The following is a 21,211-nucleotide window of genomic DNA, read 5'->3' on the forward strand; positions in this document are numbered from 1 at the left end:
TGCCATGCATATGAAATAGAAATAGAAGAGCAGCAGCATTTAATTTGCTCAGAAAGTTTATTTCTTCTAGATGCTGGATATTGGAGTCCAGCACACTGCTCGTGCTGCTTACATGGCTGGGCATTTGCTTTCTGAAATTCAAAGTCCCTTTCAAAATTGTGTTAGTTTCCAGATTTTTTACTGAAAGCTTTTTCCCAACAGCAGTGTAATTATCACTCTGAAGTCCCCTGCATCCTACACAACTGATGTAACAGCCAAATGTATCCTCTTCAGTGGAACCTGCTAGTAGAAGAACACGCTGATGCTCTTTATATACTGAGTGCTGTTAATTTAAATTAGACAAGAGAGCTTTGTTGACTAAGTTCATATTTTTCACTGGCTGATAGAGGTGGAAAAAATATGCAAGTTTTAAGTACACAGATGCTTCTTCCAGCAGAGGACAAAAAGGCATCTTCAAAACTGCAACAGATTGCTCCAACTTTGATTTGTGTCTGGCAATTTTAGGAGTAACAGAAGTTGGTGCCTTGGAATAGAAGAGATTCTAAGGGAAGAGTGGAGGCAGGAAAGTGCAGATCCCCTGGAGGGAGGGAGATGCACCTGATTTGTAAGCTGGGAAAGAAAAGGGGTTTAACTTTCATGTGCCGTGCAACCAATATCATCATTGATTTTTTTTCCTCACCAACATGAATTTTTGCTTCAGTTTGTGTGTTTCCACTGAAGATCAGATTGTAGAGACCAGAAATGGAGCAACTGGTTTTGTGAGAGCCATTCCTTCAGTGGCAGCTCCATCCCTGTAAGATCCTTCTGCAGCGCAGCAGTTCCCTTCTTGGACACTCAGTGCATTCAGTCCATGGAGAGAGTTCATCAGCATCAAGTCCAGTCTGTTTTCTGGTGGTGATGATTTTCTGTCTGGACTTGTCCACAATAAAAAGAATTTATGAAGTGGTTTTGTATTGTTTTTGGAAGACTTTGTCGAGAAAGAGTTGGGAAAAGGCTCCTTTCAATCCCTGTGTGTCAGTAGCACCCGTGGGTGGTTTTGGTGGCACAAATTGAGGCTGTGGAGTGGGCAGACTGGTAGGTTGAGTTGATGGGGTATGGCAAGTTTGATAATGTTGTAGTGTTGGGTTTTTCCCACTGCATGCTCAGCACAAAGGTTATTTCAGATTTATCTTGTAGCTGCAATAGTTCTTAAGAGGGTTGGAGTCATCCTTTTTTATACTGGATGGCTGTCTTTAATTTATTAGCAGTCTAGTACCAATTGTGTCCTAGGTAAGATTTACTGTTGCTTTTTCCCTGAGCTATTGGATCCCAGATCAATTAATTTGGAGCTGACCTTTCCTAGAGCAGTTGAGGTGCATGTATTTCTTCATGGTCTCAGAAAGGACAAGATTAGATCAGTTTAGGTGCCTTAACTCCATTTCCTTGTATATTTGTATAGATAATTGGATTTCTTTTGGCCTCCAATCTCAATTTCCTGGTCATTGTTAGGCTTTTTGGTTTTTTATAGACAATGGCAGCCTATTCATAATAATCCTTCCTCCAGGTTACTGGTGTGTGTTTGCCTGTATTAATTTCTGCTCAATGGAGCTGTGTTTAGGTCCTCAGAATACATATTTTATTTCCTGCTAAAAGCAAGTTGAGCAGCAAAAGTGTTTGAGGTGTGTTGATGGTGGCCATGCAACAAAAAGGTATTCAGAAGACTGTCACTGTCAAAACAAATTGCTTGTCAAGTGTCTCTCTTTGTTGGCTTCTTCTCAGCCTTTCATCATTTGCACTTTTCAAAAACATCCTTCAGTTTCTGAGTGTTTTACCAGGAATACACCTCCGCCCAATCTTTATGGAGATGCCTGCTAGATTTTTTCTTTTCCCTGAAAAAATATGAGGCAATTACTCCTTTGAAGTCATAAGATAATGCTATGTTAAATTGGTTTGAAATGGGTTTTTGTAGTTTTTCTGAAGGTGGTACAGCCAGCAAGCAAATATTCTAATGAGGAGGCACATATAGTAACATATGTTACAGCAGACTTCACATTTTTAGTAGCAGAGCTGACTAACTGAAGGAGTTTCAGCAAATTTAGCAAATGCTTCTGTTATAAAAAACCCAAGTTACTGACAAACAAGGATGTGAATGTTCCTTTCTAACAAACAGTAGTTCTCCTGTGATAACATTTCTGTCTCCTCTGTCCCTCTTTCACTGGACTCCAGTGTTCTTCCTTGTATTTGTTCTGAAAGGCTTCCTTTCTGTAAGCCTGTGCTTTTCCATTCATCCACCCATTCCTTGAAACACCCTTCCTGTAATATCACCCCTTTGTGTAGTTTGTCATTTAGCTTCTCTACGTTCTCTTTTCAGCGTGACTGGCAGAAATCTGCTGTGTTTTGTATTAAGTGATTGTTGGAGGTTTTCAGTTTGTCTCCCCTTTCTAATGTGGGATAGTATAAAGCTTTTATCAGATTCATTTTTTCAGTACATTTATGAAATTGTTTCAGGAAACAAGTCTTTTTTATCTTCTTAATTGGGGGAAAAAGTGGCAGTTGACTGTTAAAATGGAAACAGGTGTTTCTGATATAAAAGTGAGTCCAGGTGCTAACAGAGTCCTGCTCTGTACACCTGTTGTAAAGAAGGGTTTAGGGTTCCTTGCCTTGAAAGCTTTTTCAGCCTCCACTTCCTAAGTTGTGCTTATTGCCTGGGGCACACAGAGGGGCAGAGAAGGACTTCACATGTGTGCTGTGAGTCTGGCCAGCCTTGTATCTGCTGTGTGGATCCCTGCAGGAGCAGTGGGGGCTCTGTGTGCCAGGCCCTTTACAGAATCCTGCAACAATAAACACTTGGCATCTTCTTTTCCTAAGTCTTGTGGGTGTGGAAGCACTAGAACCAGCTGGGAAGAGCTGTGGGTCATTTGGGGCTGCATGGGAGGTTCTTTGGTGAAAATGATAGTAATAGTCTAGGAAAGAAACTGAGGTTTAGAATCTGCTCTAAATCAGACTGCAACCTCTTCTGTTTTTCTTAAGGTAAGCATGAATTAAAAAGTGCCATGGAAATCCAGCTCCATAAATGCTGTGTACTGTGGGAAAACACATGGCAGCAGCCACTGCTAGTGCAAGGACTAAGTTACCTTAGCCTGTTTTCTCCATGTTGTCAAACTAAGCCTGCAATATATCCCTGGAATTCACCTTCCATTAACTTTTGACTCTTCTCAACAGTTATATTTCCTTTACAGGAGTTTAACCCTTAATAGTTCATCCTAGTTTTTAATATTATCTCTTTTTTTTTTTTTTTTTGTATTTTGTGTACTTGCCTCGTTTATTTTCTTTTGTTGTGTTTTGTTTTGTGTTTATGGCCATGTTCCCATTTCAGAGACCAATGTCCTCTAACTGATGAGCAATTGGTTTCAGGGTAAGACAAAATGTTCTAAACAATCACCTTTGTCTAGAATGGCTTTTCTTTTCTCACCATCCTTTTAATTGTGCTTTTGTTTCTGGTTTCTGTTTTACACTGAATGATGAGAAAATTATCTGCTGAATCACAGTGACTGTAGGAAATGTATTGCTATAGGTTTATGCCAGGATAATTACAAAGGTCCTACTAACATTTCTGTGCTTCCTGTAGGGAATCCAGAATGGGTGTGGCACTGTCCCTTCTGTGAATTGGAGAAAGCTAGGAGTCTCTGGGAATGCAACAAGTATAGCCTTGGCATTGTAGTTATTCCAACGAGGAGCTCTAAATCAAATTGTTTTCTGAGGAGAAATGACTTGAAAGTACAGATCAGTGAGTAAACTAATCCCAGGGTAATGATGGAGAGCTCTTTAGAGGATCCAGGTTTGAGCAGCTGTGCTGGTTGCTTGTTCTTGGTGCCCCACTCAGCTAAAGGGGATGATTAAACATTTGGAGGAAAAAGTGCTTAACTCAGGGCCTCAGGAGTAAGAAAATGTATCTCTAGTCCCTGCTTAAAATAAACCTCACCTACATACTCAGGTCCTGTTCTAAACTACTTCAAAGAAAAATTATTTATAAAAGCCTTGCTTCGAATTCCTGTGGCATAGAAAAAGTTATTATCCATTCTTGGGGGAAAAAGTGAATTCAGGTTTGAATTCCCCCTCCCCCCCCTTCTTTTCAGTGTGCTGTTGCTATGTTGTGCTCGGGACAGGAGTGGTAGGATATTTTGGGCAAATCAAAGCTTTTGCTTATTGTATTTACTTTCTGCCTGCTGAATTCCATAGTACAGAAGAGGTTTGCTTCCCTCTGGAATTCACAATGATCAGACTAATCTCATAAAAGGAGAAGGGACTGTTTCTGCCCAGCTGCAAAACCTACTCTGCTTCTACCAAATTCTTGGGCTCTGAGAAGTCAGTGGTTTTAGGTTGTCTTAACATACCCCAGAGATGGGAAAATGTGTATTAAAATATTTAAAGTAAAAGTGTTATTTTCTAAGATGAGGAGATGAATTGAAGTAATGGGAATAACACATCTGCTGTTCCTCGATTTCCCTATTGTCCTGAGGCCTAAGATATGTCAAAATTGTGTAGAGCACTGAGAGCTAAAAAAACCCAGACAGCAAAACTATAAATCCAGGCTGTCAGAGGAGGAGAATGGGGCTGGATCCAGGTGACTCCTGGGAGAGCCTGTGGTGATAGCAGGTGCAGCTAGGTCAGGATTATCTGTCCCTGAGCATGTCATCTGGCTGCAATTCCAGTACTCTCCCAGACACAGAAGACCCTGCTAGTGAGAAGATATTGAGGACTTTCCAAAATCAACCCTTTAATGTCCTCCTCCCCAATGAGCCACATACAAGGTAGGGCAGACAGGGCTCTTGGTGTCACGAGCTCTCCTGGGAAACTGCTGAATTCCCACCTTTAGCACCACATTATCTGTTAAAGGATCTGCTGGTGTAATTCCTTGTGAAAGTCATCAGAATGATCAGTTTATCAGCTCCCAGGTATCCTTTGCCAAGACTGGAGGAGGGAAGTGTAACTAATTTCTTACCAGGAAGCTGACATTTTCTAGTTTGCCCTCGTTCTCCCTTCACTCCCCAAAACATATGCTCCTTTTGGATCCACTGCTATTACCATCTTCCTGGCTCCATGATGAGTTTATTAACAAGCAGCTGAACAGGGCAAAAAGAGGAGGAGAAGCTCACTGCTGTCATGGTGACTTTTTTTTTCTATTTTGAATGTGATCTCCAGGGACTGTCAGTGCAGGTCCTGTTCGAGGTTGCTTTGTCCTTTCCTCCCAAACTTCCCAAGTTGTGCAGCCCAGTGGCTGAGGAGCGTGGGCTCAGCAGCCCCAGGAATCTCTGGCTAGTCTCTGCTTGCCCTTAGCTTGGAGTTTGGAGCAGAGCAATCAGGGATTTGGATGTTTGTACACAGCTGCTCTTTCCATAAACCAAACATAAGCAGCGTGCTGTGGTCAGGGTGACCTGTTTGTAAAAGCACCAGGGGCTTCGGCAGTTTCGACCTGTGTGGTCCTTCATCTCCAGTATTTGTAAATAAAGGACATCCCCCCTGTGCCCTTGAGTGCTTTTGTCTTAATTTCTGTAGTTCTCCATGACTCAGAGGGAAGCAGGACTAAGGTACATTACTGCTTTCTCTGGGCATGGAGGGATCACTTGTGGCCAAGAGATAAGGTGAGCACAGCACACACCCATGCCTGCCCTCCTCTCTGAGTGATACTGGGTTATCTGGGGCACCTGCCTGCTGGAGGGGGATGGTCTGGCAGGGACACACATCCCTGAGTGGAATACAGAAAAGAAAATAAACATTTTCATTCTTAAAAACCGACTCTCGTCAGAAAGTGGTTTGAAATTCATTTGGTTAAATAGGAGCCTCTGGGAAATCAGATGAGGAAAGAACTTGTTAATAACAAGCCTTGCAGTGCTCCTATGCTAGAGCAACAAGTTTTCTCTAGCAGCTGAGGTCCTCTTCCCTGTGGGTTTGAGCTTCACTGTCCCAGGGAACACCTTGAGGAAAACAAGTGTTGGTAGAGACCAGACTGATGTTGTGAGGCCATGGGAGAGAGCAGTTGTGGATTCTTCCCTTGTCACACTGGATTTTTAGCTGGTTTTGCAGCAGTGGCTGTGTTTTACAGGGCAGACCCCTTGTAGATACTTGCCCTCCTGTCTCAGAGCTGCTGCCTTCCCCCCACCAATCCAGAGCAATTCAGTAATGCCATGGCTGGGCTTTGGGAAGGGCCTGCCCTGTCATGAATGTGGTTTATCAAATGAGAAAGCCCAGGTGAGGCCAGGCAGCTCTTGGAAGGTGCCAGTTGTCTGCTGACCACAGGTTGAGATCTGTTAAGTGAGGAACTTGGAATGTCACTGATGAGCTTTGGGAAAGGAAGGACAAGCACTGGCTGTGTTTCTCCTAATTGAATCAGCTCTTTCTTGCCTTCCCCTCTGCCATACTGGGTGGCTTAAAGATCTCTGTTGTGCTTGAGTGACAGGCTGTGTCAATATGTAGTTGCTTAGTAAGTTCATTAACCTGCAGCTAAATCCAGGCAATGGCTAACTCCAGCTGTTTTTATATTTAAGCAAACTGCACCTAATCTTTTCAATGTATTTTGCTGAGCATGTAATTAAATGAGCATGACCCTGCAGTCTTTGTTGTGAATGCTTACTTTTTTATAATTGTGATGATCTGAGAGATGTAATTTAGGGGTCCTTAATTTTACATAATTGGTGGTACTCCAGGTACAGCAATTTAGTAACAATTTACAACGGCTTAACAGCTTCAAAGTTAAATATATCTGTATTTGGAGGAATATTTTGGGAGTGTGCTTTTTGAAAATCGCAATAACTTCTGTTTCTGCTCTTCAAGGTTTTCGGATGTCATCCTGGCAACAATTTTGGCTACCAAGTCAGATATGTGTGGCAAAAAGTTTGAGTTGAAGATCGATAATGTTCGCTTTGTTGGCCATCCCACTTTGCTCCAGCATGCCCTCGGGCAGGTACGGTATGAGATCCCCTTTGGGGACCTGCCTTCCTCACAAACTGCCTGGCTTTAGTGAGAAAACCTGGAATTCAGAACGTGCATGTTGGCTTTTGATCCTGTTTTTACTTCTTGACACTCCAAGCTGTCTTTTACTTACTTCTGGGTAAATGGAGTGAGTGAATGGCAAACTGAGGGAGCTGTCAGTGATCACAGAAACTCTTCAGGTTACTGTAGGGAAGCAGTGAGAGTAAAGAAAAGTAAAACTGGGCACTCCAACTCAAAAAGCTGTTTCTCACTATTTTAGTTCCTGCAAGTTAGCTTTTAGCACCTCTAATTAGTGTGGCAGTTAAAAAAACACCACCAAAAACCTTCACAAATGCTAAAAGCTGCGTCAGCCTTGTTTGGCTCTTAACTCTTCCTGAGGCTGAAGATGATCCACAAGACTTAGATGGAATATGTAGGATGTTGAAAGAGATCTAAAATTTTGTTGTGGACCAAGTCAAGCTGATGTTTGCATTGACACCTTCCTCCATGGCCTGTGTTTTCAGTGCTTAGAATGAGAGCAGGTTGCTACCTGGGCTGTGCAAAAGGCCCTGCTTAAATCCAGGAAAGAATTCATGTGCTTCTGTGTTCCAAATATTCCCTGTCCTATTCCTTCTTCCTGATCAACTCTAGGAATGAACTAGGCTTTGGTAATTTCTGAATCCAACACGGATCCCTGTCACTGAACTTCTTTGGTCTCGTTTTTCATCAAATTTGCTAAGTCATTCCTTTTTTCAGGGGGGAAAAAAGTCTGCTTGCCAATTCTGTCCTGCTTTCTAGCTATAATTAGAGGTGGAAACAGCTTGTTGGTAACTGCAGCTTGATATTTAGAGGACCAGACTGCTTTAATCCCAGTGAGGAGCTGGCCTAAAGCATCAAAAGATGCTACTTTGGGAACTCAGTTGTGAGTCTGCAGGAAATGTCATGGAGGATCACCAAGACTCAGCCCTAAAAAGGTTAAACTGTCTTGGAAGACAGGATTCAAGCTGTGCAAATCCATCAGCAGCCCCAGACAAGGCAAGTGATGAACCAGGCCCAGGGTCTGTATTGGGACCCCAGCCAGGAGTAGGAGACAGGACAAGGGTGTGATGGACTTAACCAAGGGTCCATCCAGGAGACAGGCACAGCTCCAGGCCCTGGGCTGAGCTTAAATGGGGCTCCCAGGTCATGGACTAGGAGGTGTGTGTAGAAACCCAACTGGGGCTGGTCAGGGCCATTAAGACCTTTTGGTGCCCTCAAGGCTCTGGCAGCAGCAGCCTGTTCTCCCTCAGGTCATCTTCCTTTATTTTACTAATCTCTGAAAAGTCCAACTTCCTAAGTATGCTGTAAATGAGGTTGAAAATCTGGATTTGCATTTTTTTCACCACTTAACTATTGTACATTCTTTCCAGTCAGTTTAATCCTAATGGCATGAAATGTCACTTCATTTCAATTTGTCTAAATAAAATTGCATCTGGGCAAATAAACAAAGTTATAAAGAGCTGTAAACACCTTTTTTGTTACTTCTGAAGGATCTTCTTTTTGGGTGTGTCTTATCAACCCAGGAGGCACCGCAGAACTTTCTAGAGTCCAGAATCTTCTAGATGTGGCAGCCATCTCTGCTGGTTTATATCAGTTTAAATGTGGGACCCTCCTGCAGTTAGGAGGAAGCCAGATGGAGCTACTTTTCCATGGAGCTCAGGCAGTGACTGGAGTAACCCAGCAGCCTCTGCTTTGGGTTTCCTCAGAGTTCATGCTGCAGTAAACTGATCCACAGGACAGCTCAGCAAATGCTTACTCAGATGAGATTCAGGAGTTACAAGAGCACAAGTATTTAATCCTGTGTGCCAGATTGCCTTTTATGTAGCAGGAGTTCTGAATTCTTCAAATTCCTTCAGCATTTTCTTTCCCAGCTTAGTCGTCTTCTTTTTTTCTGGACATGAGGTGATATGAAATCTAGCCTGCATCCCAGTTGATGTTAGTGGTGGTCGTTTCTTTGATTTTAAGGAAGGAACAGGATCAGTCCTTACACTTGGAAATTCACAAGATGTCCTGGAACCTGTCAGTCCAGAACAGATGAACACAGTAAACTGCCTTTACCACTCTCCCATCACTGCCTTTTCAACAGAGTGTAATTTTCACTTTAGGAAAAAAAAAACCCCACAACTGGGTATCACCTCTTAGTTTTCTAAATTTTGAGACTCCTGGGTGAAAGCACTCAGATTTTGGAGTTCACTACCGAGCAGTTCCCTGCTGGTGCTTGGAACCTGTCGGGAAGGGCAGATGCTGCTCTGTGGTTACCCTGGCTCAGGTGCTGCACATACTTTGGGTAGAGACCAACTATTGTTTGGCCTGGCAGGTTCCAGCTGTTTGCACTTGGGATGGGGTGGGTGTTGAGCAGGGGGAGGTGGGAATGTCCTCTGCATTTTGTGCTCCATCTTGTGGCAGCATGTGCTCTTCTTGGAGCTGTTGCTCTGGCTGTGCAAATTCCACTTGGCTTGTCTCAGCTCCAGCTGTTTCTTCTTGCTGGAAAGTTTGAATCTGCCTTAGGGATGGAGCTCTCTGTTACAGAGAGAATAGAGGGGCTGGATAATGTGTTTGAAATCCTGCAGGAAGGGAAAAATCAAACCTTTTCTTTTACTACTGCTTTTCTAGAGCATATTTTTTCTGATAAAAGCAGTAGCTTGTAACAGGATGCAACTGGAATAGGGATTCTAGGAAAAGAAAGAATAGGTGTGGCCTGAGATGAGAAATCTGTGGAATTCTATTGACAGTATATCTGATAGTTGTGCTAAAGAATTTAAACCTAAGGCCCCTAATGATGCTAAATGTAATAACAAAGATACTAAGTAAGAGTGCTGTCTTAACTGACACTCATTTCCATGCTCATGACCAAAAGGTTTTGGTTTAAGTCTTCACAGCTGCTCAGCAAAGGCAGTGTTGTAGAGTAACTGTGACACTTCAATGAAAAAAAAATCATAATTCTATTTTTTGCAAGTCATATTTGATGATATAAATTGATTTGTCTGCTCTCTTTCCTCAGCTTGTTATTTAACTAAGGCTTTTTTTTTTGTTTAATTTTTTTTTCATTATTACTTTCCCTTTGTTACTGGCTCCAACTGACACTAGCCTCTGGGATTTTTTAAAAAATATTTTTCAGGTATCCAAAACCGACCCCTCACCAAAGAGAGAGATGCCTACCATGATTCTGTTCAACGTGGTGTTTGCACTAAGGGTAAGGACTGTCATCATTCCATCTGACAGTGGGATGTGCTTTGGATGCATGAGAGAATGCAGTAGGCCCACTCCAGGCTTGTTTTATGATTAATGGACAGTGTTTGAAAGCTGCCTCCTCTCAGCAGTGAGGTCACTGTAAAGGGAGAGTGCCAGGGAGCAGCAGCTGAGCAGCTAAATGAGAAGAAAGTACAAATGAAGAATAAAGAGGTTTCAATGCTCAGCAAAAACCTGCACCAAATATGTAGTTTCTGCTTGGAATTTTTTCTCAGGCTTCCTCTATTAACTGGGTGCTGGTGTTAAGGGATCCTGGCTTGGCTAATTAGATGGTATAAAGCCCTAGAAATTCATTATGTTCAAGCATTATTTGATTTCTGAGCTCTGGCTTTCTTTTCCTGATCCACAGGTTGTTTAAAAATAGAAGAGGGAGCTGGAATAGTTGTCTTTATGGAAGTGGTTGATTTTTGCTCGACTGGATGTAATGTCATGATTTAAAAACCTCCAGCTCCTTGCTTGTGAAAGGAACTTTATTTTTTCTTTTTAGCTCTGGTACTTTTCTTACCACTGGCTTTCCAGTGGTGACATGGACATGGCCCCAGCCTGGATGGCTTGTCCTCAGATGAGGAGCAAGGTTTCACACAGGACAATTATCTGAATCAAGCAAGAAATTGTTTATGGAGCTCTGCTGGGGATCCAGTGTTCCTGTGCTTTGGGACACTCCTGGGTCAGGAAGTGCTGAATTTGCAATAAAGGAGTTGATTTCAGATTTCACATGTTAAGAGGTGTTGCTTTGGTGAATTGTTAAAGCCCTGTGCTTTGCTTGCAGGGAAGTGTGTGTAGATGCACCTGCAAGCACACACGCTGATGCACACCGAGTCATGTGGCAGCAGAAGTGTTGAAAACCATGCTCTTCCATTCACAAGAGCTTGGTAAAGTGCCGTGAAGGCTAGCCATTTTTCTGGAATCTAATTTCTAGTGTTTCTAGGAAAACTTGTTTTCTTTGCCCTTTAGCCATGTGATGACACTGATGTAATTGTGTGTGAGATGCAGCACTAAATCCATTTGCCAGATGAGACACTCTTAGTTCACAGGGAGCAGTCAGGTTTCTGGAAAGTGGTGGGCAAGAAGCAAGTGGAAATTTTTTCCTAGGATGGAGTAGTGCAGTGCAGGGAGTGGGTGGAGGCCCTCAGAGATAAAGATGAGTGTCCATCTGCAGTGGGCAGACAGGGCAGGCAAAGGCCCAAGTGTTCTAATCAGCACTGATCCTGCTGTGTTTGAGCTTCAGAGCCACCAACGTGGTGTGACTCAGCAAGAACAGTGGAGTAAAAAAACTGATGAGTCATGGTTTGCTGGTTTCTCACTTGCCAGAACTTTAAATTCCTTTAAATGTCTTAACAAACATGAAGCAGCTGCTGACTCATGCTGGAGCTACTGAGTTCCCCCTCACCCCCCTTGGCAGCTGTACTGACATGATAGATTTTTCCAGCACTTTCTTTCTGGGACTTTCATAAATGCAGTGTTAGAAATAAGCTGTATTTGTGAATTTTTTGGGAGTGTAAATCCAAATTAATTCAGAGTTGGGATGAAAATGTTGGTAATGAGCTGGTAATTGTTACTTAGTTACTGCCTTGTCAGTACATAGGACAAATACCAGTGTGGCAAGGTGGAGTGAGTGGGACATGTTAGAGCCCTGCAGCCCTTGTGCTGCCAGTGAGTTTAACCTGAACACTGGGATAAAGCTTGACACTTTGTCTCACTGTGTGAAGTTGAGTTCTTTGCTCTCTGCTAGTAGAAGGCCCATTAACAACTGGACAAACAAAGCAGCTAGGGGTATCACATCCAGGTGTGGGGTTCCTTTGATGCACATAGACAAGCTTAGAAATCCAAATCACATTTGGACACCTCTGAGCTTCTGCTTGGTTGCTGGTAGAGAAAATTCTGTTTTTTTTTCCAGTTGAGAGGCTGATTTTTGGTATCAATGGAAAATCATTTGACCTCTCAGCCATCATCACTGTAGTGCTGTGTGCTGTGGCTCAGTGGCTGCTCGTTTGCCGTGTTCCCCGCAGGCCAACGCGGATCCGTCCGTGATCAACTGCCTGCACAACCTGTCGCGCAGGATCGCCATCGTCCTGCAGCACGAGGAGCGCCGCTGCCAGTACCTCACCAGGGAGGCCAAGCTCATCCTGGCAATCCAGGACGAGGTGTCTGCCATGTCAGAGAGTGAGTGCTTTGAGCAGCAATGGCTCTGTCCAGGAACACTTTCAGAGAGGTGCTGATTGTACCTTCATACTTCTCCTATGGCCTGGGATCACTGCGAACAAGTTTTGGTGCTCTGTAGCATTCTGTCAGCTTTTCCCTGCATTTTTCCTCAGCCAAGTTCACGATCCCTATGCTGAGATGTGAGTTTTAGAGGTGAAGTAGTTTCTTTGCTTTCTTTGCTAGTTAAGTTCAGCAGAATCCCTGGAGGCTGTGCACTGAGCCATCATGTTTGCCTGTCAGGCTGCCATGGAAGAGCTCCTATGTATTCTGCTTCACCCAGCCTAGAGCAAGTTTTCCATGCTTTAATGCTGTCTGCTGAGTCACCAGACTTCTGTGTGGAAGCTTTACCCTTATATGCTGCTACCTGGCTAGCAAACAGTTACAGAGCACTTTTACAGATGGCACTTGAAAAATGTACTATAATAATATGCACTATTTAAGGTGAACTCTCTCTGACAGTGATGCATTATCTTGCTGCAAGCATTAAAAATTAAAGCTAACATTTGGAAAAGCAAAGCACTTAAAATCATCATTTGTCAAATTTGGTTACATGTGCTTAACTGAGTTGAGGTTTAGCAGAAGTTGGCAATAGTTCACTATTATTATTTTAATGTGTGACTTGAGCTATTGTAAAAGCTTTGAAAGATAATTGTAGATTCAAATGATACAAATTCTGTCCCTAAGATACAGGTTGATACCCAGTGGGGAAGAGGAAGCTCTTTGATTTGAAATCAATTATTTGCTGTCTTGTTTTGAAACTTTCCATAGCCACAGAAGGGCCCCAGTCACCTTTTCATCACATCCTACCCAAGTGCAAACTGGCCAGAGATCTCAAAGAGACATATGACAGGTAAGTTAGATTTTAGTCCTAGCTCACAGTACGCTGTTTCTCACTGAAATCTCTTTCTTCCTAAGGATATTATCCACTTCCTCATGCTGTTAATCATTGGGATTTGGGTTTTAAACCAGGCAGAGCAATGTGAGCCTGGCAGTCAGGTGAAATGCTTGCAGAACTGCTATCCTAATCGTTACCTTGGTCTGTCTTTGGTATCTTGTTCTTAAAAGTTGGCGATGTCTGTCACAGCTTTTAGAATTATTATTTTCTTCCTTAGTACAGAGGCACCTAATGACAAGTGAATTGTAGAACTGGCAAGTGTCATAACAGGGGTATCACAGCACTGGAGAAGGGCTCTAAACCTGCAGCTAAGAGGAAAGTGCTGCAGGAGCACTGATGGCAAGTCAGGAACTGCCCTGGCTCCATTTGTGCATGTCTGGACAGCAAATTTGGATGAGATGCTGAGACTTCCAGCAGAATGGAAAGTGTAACATGCTGTTTCTTGATTGGATTAGAAGTTCTGGCAAAGGTTTCAAAGCAGTGTGGAGTTGGTGTTGAACTTGAGCAGGAGCCTGGGCCTGTCAGTGCTGCCTCCTCAGGCCCAGAGGCTCCTCCAGCCAGGAGATGTGCTTGGGGAAAGGCCTGGACAAAGGGACACAGAACCTCTGTATGTGTGGGGGAAGGCGCTGTGCCCCTTGGTTGGGATGTTTGTCAGGGATTCAGAGAATTAGACTGGAGTTCCTCAGGGAACCCTTTATCCTCCCTGGGTTGTGGCTGCTCTTGTACAAAGGGGATCAGAGCCCTGTAGGGTAAGGCACTGGGAGCCTAAATAATGTAATGGTTGCAGAGTATCAGAAAACTTCCACCAAGCTGCTCTTTGTGCTCAAGAGCTGTGAATTCCATCTTGTTTGAAGGAATGTGTATTGTTCCACACACCTTGCACAAAACCTGTACTAAACCTTTAAGTAAGGCGGTTTTTGTGCAGCCTGTAATTCTAATATTCAAATCATGTTTTTCTGTTCCTCTAGGGCTGTGTATTTATGACTGGGCAAACCCTGATCGTGTTTCTAAACATTTTAGGGACACAGTGACATCTTGTGGCATTTAGCTGTGGCTGTAGCAACACAGAGCTTGAGCTCATGTACTCTGCTGCTGTGAGCCTTCCCAGAGATAAGGAGGAATAGACAGACCATGGAGAAATACACTTTGGTGCTGCCCCCAGCTGTAAAACAAGGCAGTTGCTCCCTCATTTAGGCATTGTGAGTGGAGAAGTGGTGCAAGTTAGATTTTGACGCTTTTGCATGACAATGTCAAAAGCAAATGTAAGAAATAAGATGTTGGTAAAAATCTGGAGTACCTGTGTGCTTTATTGGAAAGTTGTACTTGAAGAGGAGCTGACAGTGTTGTTGGCTGGGTGGGTGATAAGGAGGTGTTCTGCACGGTTTTTCCATTAATACTTAATATGAGAGCATAGGAAATATGCTTGTTATACCTGCAGTCACATCAGCTGAGAGGAGCTGCAGCACCTTGCCGGGCAGGCATAGATTTAAAATTATTTTTTAGTAAGGTAGAAAAAGGGTTCTAGAAATGCAATCTTCTTCTGCAAGTCCAAGATGAATTGATTATTCCTGTGTGGCAGCAGCTTTGGAGTGAAGTCTGTGTGGTCTTCTATGAAAGGAGGGTTAGTCATAAGTGACATGGGGTTACAAAAAAAAAGCAGATAGACAAGAATGCATAAAGCAAGTCTTGTCTGTAAGATAGGAACTAGTCCTGCTCACAGTTGTAAAACTCTCGCTGTAATGACTATTTTATCCAGTTTGAACACCACATGTCAAGAGGGATTTAGGCCACCTAGAGAGTGTGGAGGAGTGTGGATGACCTCAGAGGGAAGATGGAAAGATTTGCTCTGTTGCTTTTAAAGGAGAAAGGGCTGCTGGGAAGGGTAAACCTTCAGATGCATGCAGTGACAATGTGCTGCTTTAAATTTCTGGCATAGCCTTTGGCTGTAGGAGAACAGCCAGTGGAGTGGAGAGAGCACTTTGAATTGCAGATGGAGCCCAGCTCTCCGTTTGAGATTTGCTCCAACTAGCATTTCAAAGTGCCTGCTGATTTCTTCAATTCCAGCCCAATTTCCAGGGTTGCTCCAGAGGTGCTGTCGAGCCCTTGGCTTCCTGTAGATGGTGCTGAGGTATTTCAGGCAAGACCCAACGTGTCCCTGAGCAAGTTGGTTTGTGCAAAACCACAACTGTAGGAATATTTTTGTCATTCAAAGTGTTCCTTGTGTTTTGAATGAGATGCCTGTGTTTCCTCGGGCAGGATCAGTACCCAGGACATCCTGACTGTAACACTATTGCTGCTATAGAAATGGAGTGCTATTAGACTGACAGCTTAGAGGCTTTCAGCATGTACTTCCTGGGACCCTTTTGTCTCTAATGGAGAGAACTAGAATGTTTCTTTTTGATTAATTCAGAAAGTTGAGAGTCTTCATTCATCTTGTCCCCAGGCTGAAGCATTCGTGTGGAACAGAAAGCAATGGGTATTAGGCCCAAGAAAAATTTCAGGACCTCCAGGGCTGAAAAACTTACTGGTGTTACAGTATGTGTCTCTTTTAAGGAGCTTTCACCAAGTTTTATCTGCAACTGCAGATAATATGTGAGCTTGATACTTACTAACTGCCTGTCTGGTTCTAGTAAACTTCTCTCAGCTTTGCATTGGAATAAAAGTGAAAGTATGGAGAGGTTTTTGGGGTGGTTTGGATTGTTTGTTTCTTCTTTTTAATACATAAAGAGTCTTTATAAATTTTTAGCATAGTGGGACTTGAACTGAGTGGTATATCTAGCCCATCTCAGCAGCTCAGGGAATAATTATATGAGACTTAATGAATTATTAGATGTGATTTCTGTGGCTGTACTGTAAAATATAATCCAACTACAGTTATTTATCAAAGGACAGCCCACGTCCTTTGATATAAGGAAATACAAAATAATTTCAAAGCTCTGAGTAGTCACAACCTCTAGGAAAAACAAACTCCAGAGTTACAAGCTCACTTTCTCCAAACTCAAAAATGTGTTCATTTCTGATATAAACAGGATAGATATGATATGAGGTGTGGATATGTAAAAATTCATAACTCTTTTATAAACATGAAGTGGGATTTCTTTGTTTTGCCAATAGCTATGGAAAAGGCTACAGTTCTGTGAGATATTGGCAAGTATCAGGTCCTCGTTTTGGGGCAGTAGCTCACAGTTCAGGACACAGCAGAACAGAGCAAAAGAGCAGTGATATTCCACAAAATAGTCCCCAGCTTCCTGCAGCTCTGGAGGGGGTTTCTGTACATTCAGCTGCTTTCAGCTGATCTCACTTCCCGGAATTAGCCCACAGCCCTGTGAGCCAGAGTAAATATTTAACAAGCACAGCATCCTCTGATAAGGAGGTCCATGGCTTAACTACTTTCTGTGTTTCTTTCTATTTGTTCTGAACTTTGCTCCTTCTCGTATCATGAGATGTCTCATGGGCGTTATAATGGAGAGACATTAAACAGCTTTTTCCTATTTGCCTCTCGCTGTCTCAGTTTTAAACTCTGATATCTCATTATCCTGATCCTTCCCCATGTACCCCTCAGACTGCTCATCAGGTGTTATCAAACCAGAGATTAAAAAAAAAAGTATTGAAACTTAAGTTCTTACAGAATAAAATGTCTTTGAGGGTTTAATATCCTATTGCCTGAATCTTTGTGTCTGTACTGGGAACATCATTTAACTCTGCTGTCTGGCTAAGGGCAGTTGCAAGTGTTGCTGCTGGAGGGTGTAGCTTGTTCCTTGTCAAATTACAGACACTTAAATTATTTTCCATCCAAGGAGGGGCAGGTGAAGGAGAAATCCTGTGCATAAAGCTGTAATGGTGGCTGGAAATTGTACAGTTGAATGCAAATGCAGAAGAATGAAATTAAGATCCAGATCAGAACTGAAAATCTGGTTTTCTTGTTGTCTTTAATTCTAGGCTCTTGTTGTATAGTGCACTGTAGACAAAATTATGCTGTGGAGAGTGTAATTATGTAATTAAAGCTTTTGCCTTGGTGCACTTGGACCAAAGAATGAAAGGAACCAACTGGATCTTTTTCTGAGTGTTAAACTCTGCAGGGAAAATATCCCTGCAAGTGCTCCATGCACTCTCTGTGTCGCTGCTGCTCTTGGGTAACCTGTTTTTTACAACTCCACGAGCTTTCAGGTGGTCTCTGAACTCGCTTGTCCCATTCCTTTATTGCCATGTTTCCCCTTGTGAGGATTTGGCCTGGGAGATGCTGTGGATAACCACAGCTTCAGCCCTTTTCTCTGATGTGTTTTGAGGGAATCCAGCTTTCTCTGTCAGTTGTTTGTGTGGTGGGATAAGCAGTGTTACTGGAGCTGCAGCATTTAATGAACTAAAACAGAGGTGTTTGTGCTTTGCATGTTCCTTCAGGGTTGGGAGCCTCTGAGTGGATGAGAGTTAGTAGGGCCAGACACTGGATTCACCCTCTCAGTTTCTCTTAAAAAGAGGAAAACACATGGTATCTGCTCAATTTGCAGCTTGAAAAAATCAGCATTTTCCAGAGTTCAATGCAAGATTTGAGAACAAAATCTTTTGCAAAGCACTGTCTGCAGTGAGATAGATGTTCCCTAATGAGTCTGATCGTGTACGAGGCAGGAGGGGATCGCGTTTGCTCCCTCACCACTCTCTTGTGGTTTGGTGAGTAGTTGCACCAGCAGCCAAAGCTACCCAATGTTTTTGTTTAAAGCTGAAATTTCAGCTCTCTCCAAACCCTGTGCACAGCCAGATGAGCTTGAAAAAGAGCATGTTAGTTTGTGACCTGCAATTGAATGCTGGTTATAAATGGTTAAATCACCACATAAAGACTTTTCCAAGGTGTGTATTTGCTCCCGGCCTGTTCCTGGCATGTTTTTTAATCTGTTTTGTGTAGAGGGGGAAATTCATGGGAGTTATTGACACAAAAGTCAAATTGCGAGTCTCAACACACTTGTAATTTAAAATTTGGGCTGGAATTTTCAGAGTGAAAACTTTGAAATTTGATTTTAAGCCAAAAGTTGTTTGGGAAGAAAGTTTAAAATCGAAGGGCTTTGAGAAGTTCAGTTCTCTGGTGTAGACAAGATTAGCTGTTTCTTGATATTGATCAGCAAGTTTATATGTATTCCTAACTCATGAAGAGGTGTGCTAGGCCTTGCTGCTTTCTCCCAGCACAGCTGTTCCCAGGCCAGCATTCCCTGCCCGTGGAATGGGAATATTGTGAGGGTTTGCAAGGTGGTGCTGGCTTAGCTCCCTATGGTACATTACCCATTTTAAGTAAATAGAGTTCCCTCCTGAGGTGTATTCCACCTCCTGTCTAGATTTGCACGCTTCTGTAAAAGCACCTGAATGATGTTCCTGGCTCTAATCTCCAGCTTTTCTGTTTTTTTCAGTAAAAGAGGCTTATTGTTGCTTTCAGGCTGAGCGCCAGGGTCAGACTTTATTGTCTTTATTATTCCTGATATGTCCATCATTTCCATTCCAGTCCTGTTGTCTGGAGTCAGCTTAAGGGCTTAGCTTAGTCCCTGTGGTTTCCTAGAATGAAGAAACCATTTCAGAAGCACGTTTGTGATTTCATGTGACAAGCAGGAACAGGTTAGTAAGGAAACAAACAACCTAAGCAGAACCAAGGGAGGCTGTTATTGTGGAAATGTGCTGCTTGGAACAGCCCTTGCCCAGTACAGACATCCTCTTTTCTTTCTCCTTGGAAAGGAGGATGGAAATTGGAGGTGAAGCTCAGTTCATCTTTGCCCTTTGCAGCTTTGGCGTAGGGAATTTTCCTTTGCCTCGCAGTAGATCTTGAATAAACTTTTAAAACTTGAGACACTGCTGCAATGTTAAGAGCAGAGGGAGCAAAAGATCAGTGGTGAAGTCTCTCAAATCTCCCTCAAAATGCCATGGGGGATGGTGCTCTGTAAGTCCAGGTGTAGGAGGCCCTTGCAGTTAGGAGTAAGCTGGTCCTCAGCCAGCCTGGGGACAGACAGGGTGCATTCAATCTTTTCCTGTCCTGAGCTGATTTCTGTGCCTGTGCAGGGGTGACTCTGGACCACTGTTTTCATTTGTGATATAGGGTAAATGCTGTATGGATTTATTGCCTTCCTATTTTAGTCTCTGCACGACAGGGGTGGTTCGTTTACACATCAACAACTGGCTGGAAGTGAGTTTCTGCCTTCCTCACAAAATCCACTATGTTGCCACCAACTTCATACCCCCAGAAGCAATCGAGAGAAGTCTGAAATCTATCAGGTAAGAGCAAGATCTGCCCCTCCAAGTGTGGCCAGTCCTTGCTCCAGTTCCAAGTGTTATGCTGCAGACATCTGAGATGGCACAGTCACACAGGGATGGTGTGACTGGGCTGGAGAGGTGGGGGCCCTGCACTCACACAGGACTCCCTGGAGCTGCTGCTGTGGCACTGTGATGCTGCTGGATTCATGGTGGTGGGAAGCCACAGCCTTGGTGTTAACTCTAGATGGTTGTACTGAGGGGATGCTGCAAGAGTGGCCTGCACTGTTTGCAGCCAGGAATTGTGTGTTCATTTTAATCTGTTGACCCAGAAGTAATTCTGCTTTTGGAAGGAAGAGAGCCCAGGTCCTGTGATACCTTATTTCCTGTGTTTGTTGATCTGCAGAAATAACTGACTCTTGCTTTCTTCCTTTCTTCTACTCCATTCTGTATTTCAGTAATGCAGACGAGCAGTTTTCAGACTAGTTCTCAATTGTGTGCCAGTACAGTGCAGTCTTTTTTCCTTGTCACTGGGGTATCCAGTTACCATATAACCATCTGTCCCCTTTTTATAGGGAGTGTCTTATGCTGTGACATAAAAATAAGCTTATTTTGAACCCAGTTAGAGCAAAAGGATGATATTAGAAATTCTTTTTCTACCATTAGATTGACCTCAGGTATCGTGGTGTGGGAATAACAAAGCCTTCAGGAAAAGCTGCAGTTTACTGTGCAAACGTATTCTATTTTTCTGCAGGCCTTACCATGCCTTATTACTTTTAAATGATGAGAAGTCATTGCTTAATGAGCTCCCGTTGGACTGCTCTCCTGCCCTGGTGAGAGTAATTAAAACTACCTCTGCTGTGAAGAATTTGCAGCAACTGGCTCAGGATGCTGACTTGGCATTGCTGCAGGTACGGGGAGCTGTCAGCGGCTGCTGAGAGCCTTTTAAATCACGAGGTGTTTTCTTCTGTGTGCCCGTGGGCTTCTGTGCTGCAGGAGCATGTCAGCTGCCTTGGTGTGAGCAGAGGGCAGGGAGAAAGTACCAGCCCTGGAGCCTGGGGAAAGACTGGAGAAACAAAGGGCAGGGGTGCAGGGACAGTGCTGGGCAGCCCTGCAGCTGCATCCCATCTCAGATGGGAGTCTCAAGTCCTGGGGGTCTCTAGTCCTCACCACTGCTCAGGACAAGTCCATTAAAACAGGCTGATGAAAAACTTCTCTTCAAATTGTGAGCACCTCCAGGGCTGCATCCCACAGCCTCTCTGCTCCAGCACGTGACCAGCATCAGAGTGAAACCTTTCCTCATATCTAAAGGGAATTTCCCAATGTCCCCTTTGTGTGTGTTGCCTCAGGACCTCTCCCTGTGCCCCTCTGAGGAGAGTGACTGTCTTCTCTGTGCTTTCCTGTTTGGTGGTTAAAACCAGAGCAGATTGTACTCTTGACTGACACCACAGTGGTCTGTCTTGGTCCTGCCACGTTGATGTCTACATGCAAATGAAGCACCCAAAATGCAAGTGAAGATTTACAGCTGCCGTGGCCAAATACGTTGCTTTCCCTGGAGCTGCCGGGATCTTTTCTACCAAAGCCTTGTGAATGCCTGTGCAAACCTTCCCATCCATTTCCTTTAGTCCATTAGTGCACAGACTTTGCAGAGTCATG

At 43.4% G+C, this 21,211-nt stretch overlaps 1 protein-coding gene across 12 annotated transcripts in view; it reads left to right on the forward strand.

Annotated features, from left to right (window-relative positions):
* NPRL3 (NPR3 like, GATOR1 complex subunit) overlaps window positions 1-21,211 on the forward strand; it is a 43,224-nt gene that overhangs the window by 2,946 nt on the left and 19,067 nt on the right. For 4 of the 12 annotated variants that reach the window (XR_011155296.1, XM_069030058.1, XM_069030061.1 and 1 more), the window contains exons 3-9: window positions 3,356-3,394; window positions 6,811-6,940; window positions 10,106-10,180; window positions 12,246-12,399; window positions 13,207-13,288; window positions 19,442-19,579; window positions 20,310-20,466. Coding sequence is in view for 11 of the 12 variants with exons in the window: in XM_069030058.1 (XP_068886159.1) it covers window positions 3,356-3,394; window positions 6,811-6,940; window positions 10,106-10,180; window positions 12,246-12,399; window positions 13,207-13,288; window positions 19,442-19,579; window positions 20,310-20,466 (775 nt within the window). In the remaining variant the exon portion in view is untranslated. Of the gene's footprint in view, window positions 1-2,735; window positions 3,010-3,355; window positions 3,395-3,588; window positions 3,767-5,677; window positions 6,229-6,295; window positions 6,461-6,810; window positions 6,941-9,659; window positions 9,679-10,105; window positions 10,181-12,245; window positions 12,400-12,454; window positions 12,579-13,206; window positions 13,289-19,441; window positions 19,580-20,309; window positions 20,467-21,211 lie in introns of those variants that run through there. The other 8 variants (XM_069030060.1, XM_069030063.1, XM_069030064.1 and 5 more) reach the window with 7 other exon arrangements.

This window comes from Aphelocoma coerulescens, chromosome 14 (genome assembly GCF_041296385.1).
Source record: "Aphelocoma coerulescens isolate FSJ_1873_10779 chromosome 14, UR_Acoe_1.0, whole genome shotgun sequence".
Taxonomy (NCBI): Eukaryota; Metazoa; Chordata; class Aves; order Passeriformes; family Corvidae; genus Aphelocoma; species Aphelocoma coerulescens.